This window comes from Cyprinus carpio, chromosome A24 (genome assembly GCF_018340385.1).
Source record: "Cyprinus carpio isolate SPL01 chromosome A24, ASM1834038v1, whole genome shotgun sequence".
NCBI classification, from domain to species: domain Eukaryota; kingdom Metazoa; phylum Chordata; class Actinopteri; order Cypriniformes; family Cyprinidae; genus Cyprinus; species Cyprinus carpio.
Window position 1 is genome coordinate 20,726,116 of NC_056595.1, and position 16,776 is coordinate 20,742,891.

The 16,776-nt window shown below is 34.1% G+C and overlaps 2 protein-coding genes across 2 annotated transcripts; one reads left to right on the plus strand and one right to left on the minus strand.

The window, feature by feature from the left end:
• Positions 1-5,028: 5,028 nt before the first annotated feature.
• LOC122135397 (carbonic anhydrase 2-like) lies at positions 5,029-9,686 on the minus strand. The gene is made up of 7 exons (XM_042714612.1): positions 9,530-9,686; positions 8,586-8,783; positions 7,716-7,834; positions 7,530-7,622; positions 6,724-6,786; positions 6,464-6,619; positions 5,029-5,379 (listed from the first exon to the last, which is right to left on the minus strand). Exons 1-7 carry the CDS (start codon positions 9,561-9,563, stop codon positions 5,260-5,262), a joined length of 783 nt encoding a protein of 260 aa, XP_042570546.1. The 5' UTR covers positions 9,564-9,686; the 3' UTR covers positions 5,029-5,259.
• Positions 9,687-11,026: 1,340 nt separating this feature from the next.
• Positions 11,027-12,191, plus strand: LOC122135398 (ribosomal biogenesis factor-like). The gene is made up of 3 exons (XM_042714613.1): positions 11,027-11,433; positions 11,522-11,638; positions 11,937-12,191. The coding sequence occupies exons 1-3, from the start codon at positions 11,323-11,325 to the stop codon at positions 12,003-12,005; spliced, it is 297 nt and encodes a 98-aa protein (XP_042570547.1). The 5' UTR covers positions 11,027-11,322; the 3' UTR covers positions 12,006-12,191.
• Positions 12,192-16,776: the final 4,585 nt, after the last annotated feature.

A 16,776-nucleotide genomic window follows, 5' to 3' on the forward strand; every position in this document is an offset into this window, starting at 1 on the left:
AACCTGCAGTCAGGAGCTGTGCGTTCATCTATTTAGGGAAGGTGAGCAGTTACTAGGTGACCCATTTGCAAAGTGAACTGTAGTGTCTCAGGTGACACACTCTCCTCCTGTCACACTAACGCCTCTGTGCTCTTGCCAGGATGGATGGAGAGAATGTCTGCTGAAGCCCAAGCTCACACAATAACAAAAAGTAGGAAAGAGAAAGCTTGGCTGGTCTAGTTTCACTGGCTGTCTGAGCAGATTTATACTCTGAAAGCAGTATCAAATTATCTGAATATTTAAATGAACATCCAAGGAAGGTTCCATGTAAGTCTGTTTATTACAGCAATTCCTTCACAGGATTTGATCCCACTTTAACTGATTCTAAAACTCTTAGATTATGAATTAAGAAAATTGTTTTTAGGTTTATGGAAAATGTTGTTGTTCATGTTTATAATCTCCACACAACTGAAAGTAGGTGTTAGAGAAGTGTACTTAAAGGTGCCAAGTGGGCTGACCAAAGTAGATCTCTCTAGATAAAGGTTATGTGGCATTTTTAGAAGATGAACAGTGTCATAGTTCTGTTATGATAACCTATACCAAGAGTTATTGAGAAAAACATTTTCATCAGATAACACCTTCAGTGAGAAATCCCCTGCTTGCATGCTGCTATATTTTCAAGGTCCAGAGCATTCACAGTCAGTATTATTGATTCATTGAACAAACATTTTCATGCCAGTATGTAATGTCTTATCCAGTATGTTATGTATGCTATATGAGAACAAAAACAAGATATTTACATGAGCAACAGACAGATGCAATTATATGCTAGGGAAATAACTATGTCATATTTCATATTTTCATTTTAATTAAATTTTTTGTAATTTTATGTTTTTGTCCTTTTTATTATTTTTTATTTACATATTATTACTTACATTTATTTCAGTTTTATTTTTTTATTTTATTTTATGCTTTGTACATATATAAATATATCAAAATCTGATTTCAGAGAATTTACTCAATGTGTTTATTTATGCATAATTCTTGCTAAATTTTAGAAGATGTATACTTAAACCAAAAAAAAAAAAAGTTCTCTGAAAGCATATCTTATTTTAAGGATGTTTAGATATTTTTATAGGAAAACCAGCCTGAGATATTGATTCAGAATAATGAGGATTTGCACTGCACATTAAAATTTCAGTAGACCTGCTAGATTGGCCTTCACAGTGTCCTCGGACCTTGTGGCCTAGTGCCATGTGAACCTCATAGAGTAAATGTTCCCAAGCTCTCCATGACAGATTTATTGAGCAATTTACAGTATAGAGGGCCATAAAAGCAGCAAATGTGTTCACACAGAAGTCTTCTAGCTCAATTAAGAGGATTTACATTAGGCGTCACAGTACACATTAACCAGAGACACTGAAATTCATTAAGTGCAACAGTTACAGCATAAAAGACGTGTAGATTTGCAACTGCGTCTTTATATATCTTTCTTAATTTGCAACGATTCCCCTGCTCTCCCTGAATCGCATTAGCATGAAAGCCTACGGACATGGCTGTTCCTGTCTGAAACTCTGTGTGTGTGTGTACGTCCTTGACTGTAGGTCATGTTTCATGCCGCTCTGCTGTGTACATGCCAGGATGCTCTTTGGATTTACTGCAGTACAGATTAGCTGCTTGTTGGCGTGTGTGTGTGTGTGTGTGAGTGAGAGATTTATGCTGTTATTCACTCTGATTTTATCAGCAGACAGTGTTCTTATGTAATGCAGCGATTCCTGGGATCTTGGGTCTGACACCTTGTCATGAAGGCGGTGTGTGTCGTGCTGACGTCATTAACATAATCCCATGAACTTCGATGTCAATGTGCGATGCTGCACTGGCAGGTAAATCAATGATAATGTAAATGAGATTGAATTATGATGCCATACAGCTTGTGAGGTGAAGAGTCCCCTGACTCCCAGCCCTGACTGTGCTAATATACATGTCCGATATGGTGAATAAGCATTGAGGATAGCATGGCATATTAGAGTTTACTAATGGCTTTATTATCCACTTGGAGTGAAACAATGTCATTAAATCATTAAAGATGCTGTAAGCGGTCCACTTTCCTATATTTTCCATATCCGAGACCTTCAAAAAATATGTGAGCAAAGTAGTTATTTTATTGTTTAGTTTAATATTTAGTTGTTTTAGTAATATTTATATATTATTATATTAGTAATTTTTATGTTAGTAGTTTATATTAGTAATTTATTTTTTTAATTTATATTAGTACTAATTATATAAGTCATTTTTAAATAATTTTATGTGCTTTTGTCTTTTTTTTTGTTATTTTTAAATATTTCTATTTAAGTTTCGTTTTTATTCATATCCAGGTTGTAATTTTAGTGCTTCAACTTACATTTCAGTTAGTTGACAAGTTAGCATTTCTAATTTTCGTTTAGTTTAATTTTTCATGTATTTACATTTAAAATGTTTTTTAACTATTTAATTTAATAAAAATGTGTTTAATAGTTTTAGTTTTAAATATAGTAACTGTGCAGCAAATCTGATGTTGCATACGTGTAACCTGATGTCGCAGATTATGTAAAATGATTTGTGATTGGTTAGAAATGTGTAGGCTGCTCTTCTGGCTAATTTGGCCTAGGGCTGTCATACAGAGACTTATTACGGATATCTGACCCTAAATATATTTTATTGCGATATGCCCAACATCAATCACTTACAGCACCTATAAACTAAGTGATAACTCAGCATAGCTGCTATTCATTAGTTAATCAAAAAAAAAAGACAGTGTCTTAGTCTCTACTAAAAGCACAATCAAAGTTTGATGGAATTGTTTTACAGGAGTGATGGTTTTATTCAAGTTTTAGCCTCTATCAAAGCAAGTGGCTATTAGTCTATCTATTATCTGGTGATTTATATTTTACAGATATTTTACATATATAGCTTTTGAATGACAATGAATTTAGGTTTCTTGTTTACAGCTGCGCGATAATTTCAATGACTATCACTGTCATCGTGGATTGCATCCAGGAGTGATCATTTAGGAAATCCTCTGCCATATTTATATGCTCATTTTGTCACTCCCTAAAATTTGAAGTTTGCATGTGTAGCTAATTCGATTTAATTTGTGTCCTTTGTACCAAATAGCAGTGATATGCACACAGATTCTCAACTTTTGGGCCATATCAGTATTTAGAAAATATTATCTATCTATTTAATATAAATATCATATGACCCTTATATGACCCTTCACTGGGAGTTTGATTGACAGGCGGTTGACTTTCTGCGGTTGAAACAAGATACCTTCAGATGTTCATTCATGTTTATTTCATGCTAGTGTATAACTAATAAAGAGGAAGAGACAATTGGTTCACGTGCAGCTTGAACTCAGGCGTTAAAGTGATCTGTCATGACACATTAAAGAGCCACAAAACAGTATTTCTTGTTTGAATTTCTTTAAGAATTGCAAAATTTGAAAGCTGTCCTCCTTGCTCTGTGATGTATTTTTCACTGTGTGAGAACATGTGTGGCATGATACGCCATGGCTTGTCGGACATAGCAACAGTAACTCACAGTATAAGCATAAAATATCTTTATTTAAAATATCCTCTTTGAAAATAGCAGAATAGAGTATGGCTAAACAATATTGCTTAACAGAGCCCTCAAACTTAAGTAAAGTACATTCAATAACACGTTACACAACATATTTCAAACCTGTTTTCTTTACAAACACATAACGTAAGACCCTGGTCCCAGTGCTTCAGATGAACTGATGGTGACCTCCTTGCTTAACCTGCAAGATTTGTCTATTGGCATGTTGGCTTATATTAAGACTCACTTTGTTGCTTGTGCATCGCTTTGCAATACAGCTGAAGAGGTGAATTACTCGTAGTCTTAAATTACAATCTGAGGCATAAACACCCCAAATCAAAATCTCTCTGATTGTACAGTATGTGCTGATGTTGTGCGTGACTTCCCTGCATGTCGACGTGGACGTTTTGCCACGTGTGTTCATTTACCATAGGGGATTTTCTAGATCTTGCAGTCTGATAGCAGTGTGCATTGGGTTTCATTAAGCTTCAGTACTGCTGAGACAGCCAGAGATTACATCCCTAGCAGGGAAGGACAGCAGCACAGATGGCATCTGTTCGGGAATCTACAGATCTGCCGTACCTTTGCATTTTGATCTGAGATGCTGGTCTAGTCTCTAGAGCAGAGGTGCTCAAACTTGAATACAAAGGACCAGAAATCAAACGTCATTGAGGGATGTTGGCCAGAAGTAAAGGTTGTATTATATAAATACACAGAAAAAAAAAAAATTGATGTAGAAACTATTTTCGCACAGATTTGCTGGTGAATTTCACAAATAAAAATGTCAAAAATTGTAAAATTTTAAGTAGAAAGAATGAAATAGTATTTTCTTGTATACAGTAAAAATAGATATTTTTTCAATTGTAAATTTTTTTTAATCATTCACTTGATTGTTTTTTACATTTCCGTGCAAAAATAAAAATAAATTAAAACAAAATTAGAAATTAAAAAAGATTATTTTCTAATTGAAAAAAAAAAATATATATATATTTTTTTTACTTTTTTACTTTTTAACTCCTGTGGCTGAAACAGAAGAATATGGCGCTAGCAATGCCAAGGTCATATGTTTGATTCCCAAAGAATGCATGAACTAATTAAAAAATTGTATACCATGAGTGCAATTTAAGTCATTTTGGATAAAAACATCTGGCAAATGCATAAATGTAAGTATAATATGGTGGGCCAAATCAAAAGTCGTCATGGGCTAACTGGGTCCAAATTTGGGCATCTCTGCTCTAGAGCAATACAAATATACTTAAATACCCCATATATATATATATATATATATATATATATATATAATATATATATATATATATATATATATATATATATATATATATATATATTACTACTTTTGTCTGTTTGTATACATGTACATCAGAGCATCATACAAAATTGGCACCATATTCTAAATCCAAATAATTCAAGCATTTGCACTAATGAAGTAAAGGAGATAGAAACAGATAGGGACAGTACTAACACATATTTCCCTGCATAGCCTCTTTACTCTCCAAACAGAACATCTGGTCTGCTGGACAGCTGGCAGGTTGCCCAGCATCACTGCATGGAGGGTGAAGGTGCTTTGAGGCCCTTGGCCCTGGGGCCCCGCACTTGCATATTCTGCTAAAGAAGGGAGGGAAGGGGAGAAACAGGGATTCGGAGGGGGGGTGGGGGGGTCCTTCATTTGAAAGATGCACGGACCTCACGACCTTTCAAAGGCTGAGGAGGGCGATAGTTGTTCACCATGCAGCAGTCCTTCTTATCCTCTGCAGTAAAAAGCAGAGATCTGAATTTTTTCATCTAGAGGAAGAGATAGAAAGAGAAATACTGAGTTTTCAGAATCTGTTACTATTTATTTATTAGAACTGACACTGAACTGACTAATATTGAACTGACTCGAGCTGAATTGAACTGAACTGAATCAACAATGAACCGACTCGAGCTGAATTGAACTGAACTGAATCAACATTGAACTGACGTGGGTTGCACTGAACTGAAATGGATCAACACTGAATTGACTAAAGCTGAATTTCACTGAATTGAATCAACATTGAACTGATTCAGGCTGAATAATAACATTCTGTAGAGTTGCTTATCACTGAACTAAAACTTGTTTCACAGTGAATGAACTGAAATTAATTTTGAAACACTAAACTGATTTGAGCTGAATAACATTCATGAATTTCTTTTTAGTGCTGCTTTACAGCAGAATTTGAATGATTGATATTGTCCTCTGTTACTGTAAAGCTGCTTTGAATCGATCTGTATGGTATGATGGTGATTTGACTAGACTATTCATGTACTGGGGAAATGCTTATAGTTAAACAAACTCATTTTCATTAATAGTCACATTTTGTACAGAATATCATGTTAAGTTATTTTTGTATTCATGAAGTTAATAATTCAACAGGCAGCTAGGAAATGAGCCATGGCCACCTGAGTTTATGTACACATTACCAACTTTGAACCAAAGTTGCTATGTAAACATTCGACAGGTTCATGTTAATTTTCACATAAGGGCTAGATGCCACAGAGGTTGAATGGAGAAGAAAATACAACTGACTATGAGTAGAAGGTTTTGTACATTTGTTCACTATTTCCTCAGATGAGGGCAAATGTCTAGCTGGTTTTGAAAGTGGAAGGCCTAAAGACTAAATAAACAAATAATAATGTAAATCGTAATTTGTGATTTTAATCCTGGTCAAAATAACAGGCCTGTGTTTTTTATGGGTCAACAAGGTATTCTTTGCTCTGCTTTAGAATTAATAAGATGCTCATCCAAATCTCTACTATGTGAGATGCCACACTTCACTATTAAGCATTTGACTTGTAAATTCCACATCTATGCTTGTATTACTGATATAAATTGTGTCATGAGCAGGACCTGCTCCGAGCTGACGCTGATTGACTGCTTGCAGACGATCCATGTGACACTCTCGTACAGAGGAGGGGTGGTCAGAGACCCCAGGTATGTCCAGTAATCTAGAGACTTCGGGAGCAGGACAGTTGGGTCAAAGTTTGTGAATGAGTTCTGCTTTCCCTGCAAGATAACACACAAATGGACCATGAATGAAGCAGAATTGATTTCAATATTTGGAATAAAGTAAAAATGACAACAACATGTAATTGAATTGGTAGACATGCCTTGAACTTGATAGCATCCATAGCATCCAGAAGGGCCTGAAGATTAGGATTTTCTGCTCCATTCTGATGAAAAAAAAATATATATATATTTTTTTTATATTCTAAACTAAAAATTTGTGTAATAAATGTAAGATTTAACCTAATTTAATTTTTTTCTTCAACCTAACCTTAAAATTTGTAGGACGAATGTGACTAAAGTACAGTATTTTATATTTAACAATATAGTTATATTTATCCAAAGCGATTTACAGTGCATTCAGTCTATACGATTTTTTTTTCTTTTCTCCTCAGTATGTGTGTTCCCTGGGAACTGAACCCACAACCTTTTGTGCTGCTAACGCAATGCTCTACCACTGAGCCACAGAAACACATTTATTTATTTATTTTTTTGCCAAAATATCTTGAGAAAAGTGATTAAACAATTTTAAATAGGGCCTAAAAATGAAAGACTTAATACTAATTTTAAAAGACTGTGACTAAGTAACTAAATATTATAGACATAATTTTTTTTTTTTTTTTTTTTTTTTGTTTTTTATTGAAAATGTAATGTCATAAGCAAAAGTGATGCAACTATTTAGAAAATTTGTCCATGTGTTTACTGACAAATTGGTTAGTAAACAGGCCCTAAAAAAGTAACTTTTAATTCTAATTTAAATTCTTAGTGAATTTGTCCCAATGTTTATTGACAACATGGTTAGTAAATAGGTCCTAAAAATAGAATACTTCATTCTAATTTTAATTTTTAGTGAATTCGTCCCAGTGTTTGCTTACAAATAGGCCCTAAAAATGTACAACTGCACACAGACCTCTAGAAAAACTCCAACCACAGCAAGACCATCAGGCTTACTGACTGCTTCCACAAAGCTGGGATATTCTGTGTTCCAGTGGACCAGATGGAGCTAAAGATGAAATGATCAGGAACATTAATGCTTAATTATAAAAGAAAACATCTCACGTCTAAATTTTCCTAGTATGCTCAGAGAGCATAATACCTCGGCTGGGTAGCATTTCCCATCGACTGTGTGCTCAGAGCCCTTGTCATCACTGGCTCCCCAGTGGAAGTGGAACTGCTTGAGTCTGTATTTGCCTGAGATTGGGCCTTCCGTCAGGACTAATGCAGGCAAACACAGATAAAATTAACTATTAATCTATGATGTCAAAGTCTGTCACATGCTGTAATACAAATATGATTAAACTCACAGTTTACATCTACTGATTCCGTCAAAGTTCACATGAATGACACTTGTAACAAACCATTCACTGCTTAGCAGCTTAAGTGCATTTTCTGTGTGTGTGTGTGTGTGTGTGTGTGTGTGTGTCACGTGTGTGTGCACTGCTTAGCAGCTTAAGTGCATTTTCTGTGTGTGTGTGTGTGTGTGTGTACGTATGCTATTTTTCCACAATTCTAAGCAAAAGTAGCTGTGTCACAGAGGACAAGATAGCTGAAGGATCAAGGTGTTGCACTTGTGTTTTCAATTAAAATAAACTATAACCTATAAATAAACATAACCTATAAAAACTGTGTGCAAACTATCTATTTAAAGACTTTTAAACACTCTAGTACAGCATACTATTGTAAATTAATGTTTAACTCTGTAGTTAGAGACCAAAAGCCAACTTTTGAAATGCTTTCCAATGCTTCTCAAAAGAGCACATTCAATATATGCAGCTATATTCGGCAGTAATACTGTGGGATTGCATTTTTTATCAGATGCAGCCTCATTATTACATAACTTTTCATTCTAAATATTATCTACGTTAACACTTCAGTCGTTTCAATGAACATCTGCCTAAATACAGCTAATGATTAATACAAGAATAGACGTAGCTTATTATAAAATATTAACAAAGAGGTCACAAACTTGAGCTGTCGTCATCATCAGCGAAGGTCACTTGGATAGAGTGTCCATTATTCAGGATCTCCAGTGAAGTGGAGGGGTCGTAGTGCAGTTTAAGCGGTTTCAGTGATTTGTCATAAGATGCTCCACTGGTTTGAATGTCTATTGGAGACTGGCGAGTTCCATTAGCAATTTCGAACTTTTCACACCATTTGTCGGGTCCTGCAGTAGAAGGTGATACAGAGGGTAAACAATATGTATCTGGGACAAAAATGCATTTACAGGACATTCAATTTTATGTTAAAAACCAAATTCTGCATATTTGAGCAGGGCTATAACTAACGTAGACATCCTTCCAATATACAACAGTTGATGAATATTCCTACATCCTTGCCTTTAAGGCAAAATAAAATAAAAATAATATTATATATGCCTTTATGTTTTTTATGTTCTATAAATGATATAATTTTTATATTTTATAATATAAAAAATATATTTATGTGCATTTAAAGTATGCATTTGAATTGCAGTGTCCAAGGTATTATCTGCATTTGGGATTAAATAAAAATCCACAATTATATGAAGAAGAAAAAAAAAATCCTTACATCACTGCCTTTAATAATAATAAGTATTCTTATTATATTAAATATTTTATGTGCATTTTAATGGCAAAATTTTTTTTTTTTAGTCTACACTTGTCTGTTGCACAGGTATTTTCTGTATTTGGTATGAAATAAAAATCCACATTTGTATGAAGAAAAAAGTATCTGACAATAAAATTATAATTTTTATAGTTATGTACATAATATACGTAAAATCTGTACATTTTGTGAACACGTCTTAGTTGCAAAGAGGGCAAATGCAGATAACGAGGCAAAAAAATCAGAAACTGTGATACGTTTTATATTTACATAGCCTATGAAATCACACATGAATTATTAAATTCATAATTACATGGGAGGTCTTACCGTTATGGTCTGAATATCCCCATTCGTGAGACATTATGACAGCTGCACAGCAAGAATCTTCAAGTGTCCTGAAGCAATGTCAGTGTCCTCTGACAGATGAGCTGGAGGTTTATATAGCGGCTTTCTGGACGCTGTTTGCCCACATGACTGTATGTGATCAGCAGCAGGAGGAGCTACAGAGAGATCGATAATGCTCTCTCTCTCTCTCTCTCTCTCTCTCTCTCTCTCTCTCTCTCTCTCTCTCTCTCTCTCTCTCTCTCTCAAGGAATGCGGGATCTCATCGGTGGGAATCTTCTGCTTTGATCTACCGCTGTATCGATTCGCATTCTTATCGTTCTATGATTGCGTAATCAGATACTTGTGGCGCTTTTTTTAATGACAATAGTGCAGCAATGATTCATCCTTCTAGCAGAGCGAATGAAAGGTGGTTTTGCGCAACACTATAGCTACTACTTTAGCTGGTATTTGCCGCTTTACAAAGAAAATATATCATGACTGTCGACAGATATATGGAAATATGTTTTTAAAACTGCCTTACATCATCAAATGATGAATGTAGTTCTGTCAACATATTGCATTTAGGTTACGTACGTGTGTAGATATATATCACAAACACCCACAGACACGCTAATAATAGCCAGTGTAATTTGTGTAAAGTTATTGTTATTATTAGCATATTATAATTATGATTACTATTCATTATAGGCTCAAGAATAAAAAAATATGACATAAAATGTGAACTAAAATTTGTAGGTTTTAATAATAATATGGAAGGATACAGTGAAAATAGCTTGTAATTTCTGTAAATATTTTAGTCGTGTATTATTTTAGTATTTTAACTAGCGTGTATATTATTTGTAAATGCACATGCATATATAAAGTGACTAATGTTGTGAATTGGCAAAGCTCTTTATCATCAATGGACTTGAATCTGAACTTGCAATATAAAGTGATTGTTTGCCATCTGGTGGTCGAGAGTCGAAACTACGCTCAACCGCGAAATTTCTAATATATGAATAAACAAATGAGTAAATGCATGTTTTATATAAAAAAAGGTCCAGATGTAGCCTGTATATTTGTCTTGTAAGTATATGCGTAGACCTATTATTTATTTATGTATTTTTTTTATGTAGGCTGTATAACCTGTGTGTGTGTGTGTGTGTGTGTGTGTACATTTTTGCTAATTATTAAATCCAATTAATTTAATAGCTGATTTAATCGATTATTCTCATAAATAATACATTCATATTAATTTATTCTAGATATGTATATTTCTGAACCTTGATTTGAATCTTAAAGAATGTATGTGTGAATTCACTAATGCACAATTGCAGAGTTGAATGGACAAATAAAGTGCGAATTCGCAATACCTTTTGTTGTTGTTGTTGTTGTTAAGAATGTATGTGTGAATTCACTAATGCACAATTGCAGATTTTAATGGAGACTCGTGATCTTATTTCCAGTTTTTGCCTACACTCCTCACCACTAGATGGCGCTGATGAACTTGTGCAGTGAAGGAAAAGCACAGAAGTCACAGCAGACACGTGGATGTGGATAAGAGCTGGTGACAGTTGAAAATACGCTTTTGTGTTCATGGAATAGATGCGAGGTTTTATATGTAGCCGTATTTGTTTTGTTAGACACGTTTAATCGAAACGTTTAATCGAGTGTTACCAAAGTGGGATCTAGCCGCATACTGGCCTTCGTCTGCTCTGTCGTTCAACTGGGATTTTAGACGTCTACATTGCGCCTTCATTGAGTTGAATTGTCTTCAGAAAGTCTACAGGACAAATATGGCCAAAAATAAACAGAGAGGCAAAAAGCAGCAAAATGTATTTCAGGTTGCGACTAAACAGTCAAAACCCAAGACCAAAGCGAAAGCCGTCAAGACCTCCCTGAAGCACGTGAGTTCAAGTTTGGTTTACATCAGTAATGCACCATTAGGACTGAACACAGATTATTAATATAAATAAGCTGACATTCTTCCCACAGATAAACACTTTGAGAAATGAAAAAGTGGAGAGCTTAAATCAGATGTTCACAGAAATACAGCAAGATGTCAAAAGTATATCAAAATCAACATCCAGTGAACCCAAAAAAGGACAGAAAGTAAGTGTTTTTTTCTTGCATTTTTCTTATTTGTAGCTTTAATTTTGATAACTAGATTACGGTTACGTTTGGCAGTAACGTTAATGTACTAATAATAAACAATCGAAGTGATTTAAGTGTTTTTTTTTAACTTTACTTTTGTAAAAAATGTTTTGCATAAAGTGTTTTTATGCTTTCTCTATATGTCACTGTCATGTTTTAGACATATAAAATGCAATGAAATTTCATGTCTAAATACATTTTGTACTGTACATACTTTGTGTGGACCGTCATATCTCAGGCAAACTGTATATTTCAGGTGGTCAGAGAAGCTCCACGGGAAGCTGTCAACGTGGATAATGCTGCACTGCTTTTCTCTCAACTGTAGAAGACCATTTTAACATGCAGAAAATGGACTAATCACAGACACTTCATACCTAAATCCTCTAACAAAAACCATTCATAATGACTGCTGATCATCAAAGTCAACTGCATGATTTCTATTGCCCTCGTTGGACTGCTTTGTAAGCAGTGTATGCTAATCACCCAGCCAAGCTTAATGTAATGTAAATAAATTAGATTAGTTATTTTATTAGTGAATTTTTGGTTTTTGGTTTTTTTTTATTTTTTATGTGAAGCATAAAGAATAAAGTCATTAGAGACTGAATTCTATCAGAGCTGTTTTGTAATGAGTGTTTCGTCAGCTGTAACAGGCTTCAGATCAATGTTTGAACTTATGACCCAGTGGAAAGAGAGCTGGCCACTCAAGTTGTTGGAATTGAGATCGTTAGCTAGCTGGTGTTTTATTTCTTTTAGAGGTGAACGTTAGCTGAAAGGGAATTAACGGATGTGGAGGATTTAGAAGAATTAACCCCCTTTTTTGCTTTTTTTTGCAGTTCTTAGCATTTAAGGGAGTGCTTCAGAGATTCTTTTCAGGTGTTTATTGTTAATGGGTGTGTTGGGAAGGTTAATAGGTTACAGATTACAAGTTAAACTATTTAAAATGTAATAAGTGGTGTAGCTGTTTCAGTTACTTTATTAACGTAATTGAATACTTTTCTAAATTTCTAACGAATGTTTTCAACTATTAATCGTTTTAAAGCACGCTGGGTTATCCTTACAGTAGTACTCAACATTGATTACTGTTAGACTTTCAAAATCCTTCTTCACCTGAATTAAGATTATAATTATAATGAAATTATAATAATGAATGAATAATGAAAAGCCATTAGCACCTATTTTTACTTTGAGATAGTTCTGAGTTTAAATACAGTTTTAAAATCATAAGATATAGTTTAGTAGTTACACAAACCCAAATAGGAAATAAAACAGTTATCAAATAAACGTGTCTTATTCTGTGTCCTAATATTTTAGAGCAGTCAGTGCAATTTGGGAAAGAAATTAATCGAATTGGTAAGTATATGCAAATATTCAGATACTGTATAACCTGCTTTGTAATCTTTAACATTTTCAGAAGTAGCTAATTAAACTACACATTTTTTTTCTGCAATAGATTACAGTTACATTTATTAAATTATGTAATTCTATGACATGTAAGTAGTTACTCAACACTGCTTACAGGTTTTTGGGAAACACAACATGGTAGTTCTCGCACAAATTAAAATTGTATAATTTACTTATCCTTATGTTGTTGCAAACCCTAATTCATTTTTGAGCAGTGGTTCTCCTTTAATTACTAGATTTGTCTTGAGTCCTTTATTGTGCTGGATTATGGTTTATGATAAAAGAACATGAGTTGCAGAGACGACATAAAAACTGAATGATCATGAGTTTGAGAACGAATAAATATGATGAATTAGTTTTTTTATTAATAAAGGATGCATTACATTTATTAAAAGTAAAGCTCTTTATAAAATATTTCTGTTTTGTATGAATGCAGTATTAAACTTTCTATTTGTCAAAAATCCTGAAAAAATATATATATATAAAAAAAATGAAGCAGCACAATTGTTTTTAATAATGATAAGAAAAAAATGTTTCTTTAACACCAAATCAGCATATTAATAATGTGCTGTAATGGACATGAAAATTTAGCTTATAGTGAACAGAAAACTGATGTCAAGTGTAATTATAATATATATATAGATATATTATATATATATTACTATATATATATATATATATATACTATTATACTTTTAATCACATACTATTCAGTACTGTTTAGCATAAATAGATTATATATTAGCATAATTAATATATATCATATTATATACTATAATCTATATATTGATTAGCATATATCTATAAGCATTATAAAAATAAGATTTTTATATATATAGAAATCTTGCCAACCCCAAATGTTTGATAGTGTATATTTTATTTTAAGCTTTTTGTGTTTTAGAGAGGCTCTTTTAATGTGAATATTCCTTCTTCATTTTCAGTGTGCTGTGATAACAGCTCAAGACCACTAGAGGCCAGACATTTATAATAATAGCACTACGTCAACAGCAAGACTGCAGATCTCCTGACAAATACTTGTTTTTCTCCGATTCACTTAAATATTACTAAATGTGAAAAAAAAAAAAAAAAGTATGTTTATTTCTCAGAAAAAAATAAATAGGTATTTGACATGTGTTTATTTTGTTTTTGTGTTTTGTTATTTGTGTTGGTGTGGATGGAGCAGTGTGGAAGTGTGAATGAAATGTTTATAATGTTTATCTTAAAAATAAAGGTTCTTTATTGGCATCGATGGTTCCATGATGAAGAACCTTTAACATCCATTGAACCGTTCCATTCCACAATGTTCTATATAGTGGAAAAAGGCAATTTAGATGATGTATTCTTTATATTCTTTTTTTAAAAGAACTGTTTACTTAAAGGTTCTTCAGTGGCATCATTTTTGTGGAGTGTGGCTTCATACTTACATTGTATGTTTAAACCTTTCTCTAGTCTGAGAGCATGAGAGTTCACTGGTGCGTAAATGCTGTCCTGACAGTATCAGGGTTTAAGCAGAACATTTGTGGGTGTTGGAGATTCATTCAATCTGCCACTGAGCTTTTAACTGGAAACTTAAATGCATAAATATATCAAACCTTTAAGAAGGATGAAAATAATGAATTGCTCTCTAATTGTGTAACATTATTATCCACAGTAGCAAAATACCTCACCATTAAGCCAGAAAAAAAGCTTAATATCCATAGCTAGAGCATAATGCAAAGCACATTGTTTTCTCTTTTAAATGAAAATAAAAAAGGCTATTTTTTGACATTTTCATGAATGATAAAAGTCTGCAGGTACCGATTTGTGCAAATTTAGCTGTCAATATATGTCTCATACATCACTCAAAATTGAGTCACCATTTTTTATGTGCTAGGATCCATATTTTGTTCTTGGCTTTTTCAGCAGCTCTTTAGGTGCCTCTTGGAACAGCTGGAGGTTTTTCATAAGGCAGTGAAAAGCATAAATATATAATTTGATTGGTAAATCAGCAGCATCTCTTCAATACATGTTCATCTTTTGCAAAGTCGGTTCTGCAGAAAAGCAGATGATTGCTTTCTAAGCACAATAACAAACAGTTGTCGAGCACTAGGTGGCCAGATCTTCCTCAAACAGGAAATGGGGATTTGCTCGGTGAGGGTCAGGTGAGGAGTTGGGTGTGTGTGAGGTGAAGTGAAAATCCACACACAAACGTTTTCTCCACAGCTGTCAAGCATCCTTCTTCTGTTCTCCCTGATGCTTTGCAGTGAGATTCTGTGCTCTGCACAATCTAGCACAGCATAAAACTCAAGTCTGTCACACTCAAACACGCACACAATTCACAGAACTAATGTGTTAGTTTGTTGTTTTGATGTGTTTTGTTTTTATTTTTGTCAGTTTTGTGTTTATTTTTTCATTTCCAGATGCCTGTTTATGTGGGAAAGTAAATGTATCTTTACAATCACACTTTCCTAACCGAAGGGAGCTGTCAACAGTTTGGCTCTGCATTAGTGTGGTGAAGCTCAGCATTATCTAGGTCTCTCTGGTTATTTCAGCATTACTGATACTGTGTGATGGAAAGCACTTAGAATTCCACACACCGCTGTTGTTGCCGCCTGCAAAACCTCCTAGAGTTCTTCAAAACAGGTCAGATCAGCCACAAACAGTGAGTTCGAGCTGGTATTGACACAGTCCCCTAGAAACCAGAGCTGGATAAAGAGTCAATCAATGTTAATTCCTCAATAGTGCTTTGAAGTGCCCTGCATTGACAATGAGATACACGTTCAGTTCTGGTGTAGCAGATATAAATACTTGTATTTATCTCAGATCAGTTGTGATCCAGCTGCTTATTGGCTAAGATACTTGTAAGATAGAAACCCAAGGGGGTGATTTTTCAATATTTTATCTCTTTGGTAATCATTAAACAAGTAGTAACTTTTGGGGGGAAAAAAATAAATATTGGGGAAAAATTGTTCATAGTGGTGGAAATTACCGGAAATAAGTCGCTGTGTCCGAAATCGAGTCTACATTTGGATTTGAATTTACTTCACAATGTTAAAAAAGTATGTTCTGTATAGTGTGAATATGGGTAGTATGAATGAAATTGAATTGGGAAATCTCGATATATAATCATAGCATAGATATCCTCCGTTTCCATTTCTGTTGTTCTGCATTGTGGCACACTGGTCTGTAAAAAGACGCACATGGGTTTTCCCTTATTTTACGATACAGGACCTTGATAGCACACGTACATCATGGAGACGTCTATTTGACATCTGCAAGATGTATTAGAGTGTTTGCTCATCTGTAATAGATCTATTGGACGTTTCCTATCAGATGTCAAATAGGCGTTTAGAAAATGTCTTAGAATGTATTTAGTATGTATGTAAAACTGACATCTTAAAGACGTCTTTCAGATGTTTGTACACAGTAGCTCCTTTCCATGAAGCGATCTTTAACAGACATCTTGCAGATGTACCTGTGCTATCTGGGAAATTTCCAAAACTACACAGTGCAAAATGCTTAACCGGTCAGTAGAGATTGTTGGAGAAGCCCGAGGTTGAGCATTTCAAGCATTTCAAGCTCTTACAGGCCTGAGTTGAGCTCATTTCACACACCAATGACTCACTGCTCACCACAGACATTCATAATTATAGACAGTCTGGTGATTAACCCTACGCCCTCATCACATCTCGTTATGCCCTGAATGCCACTAAGAT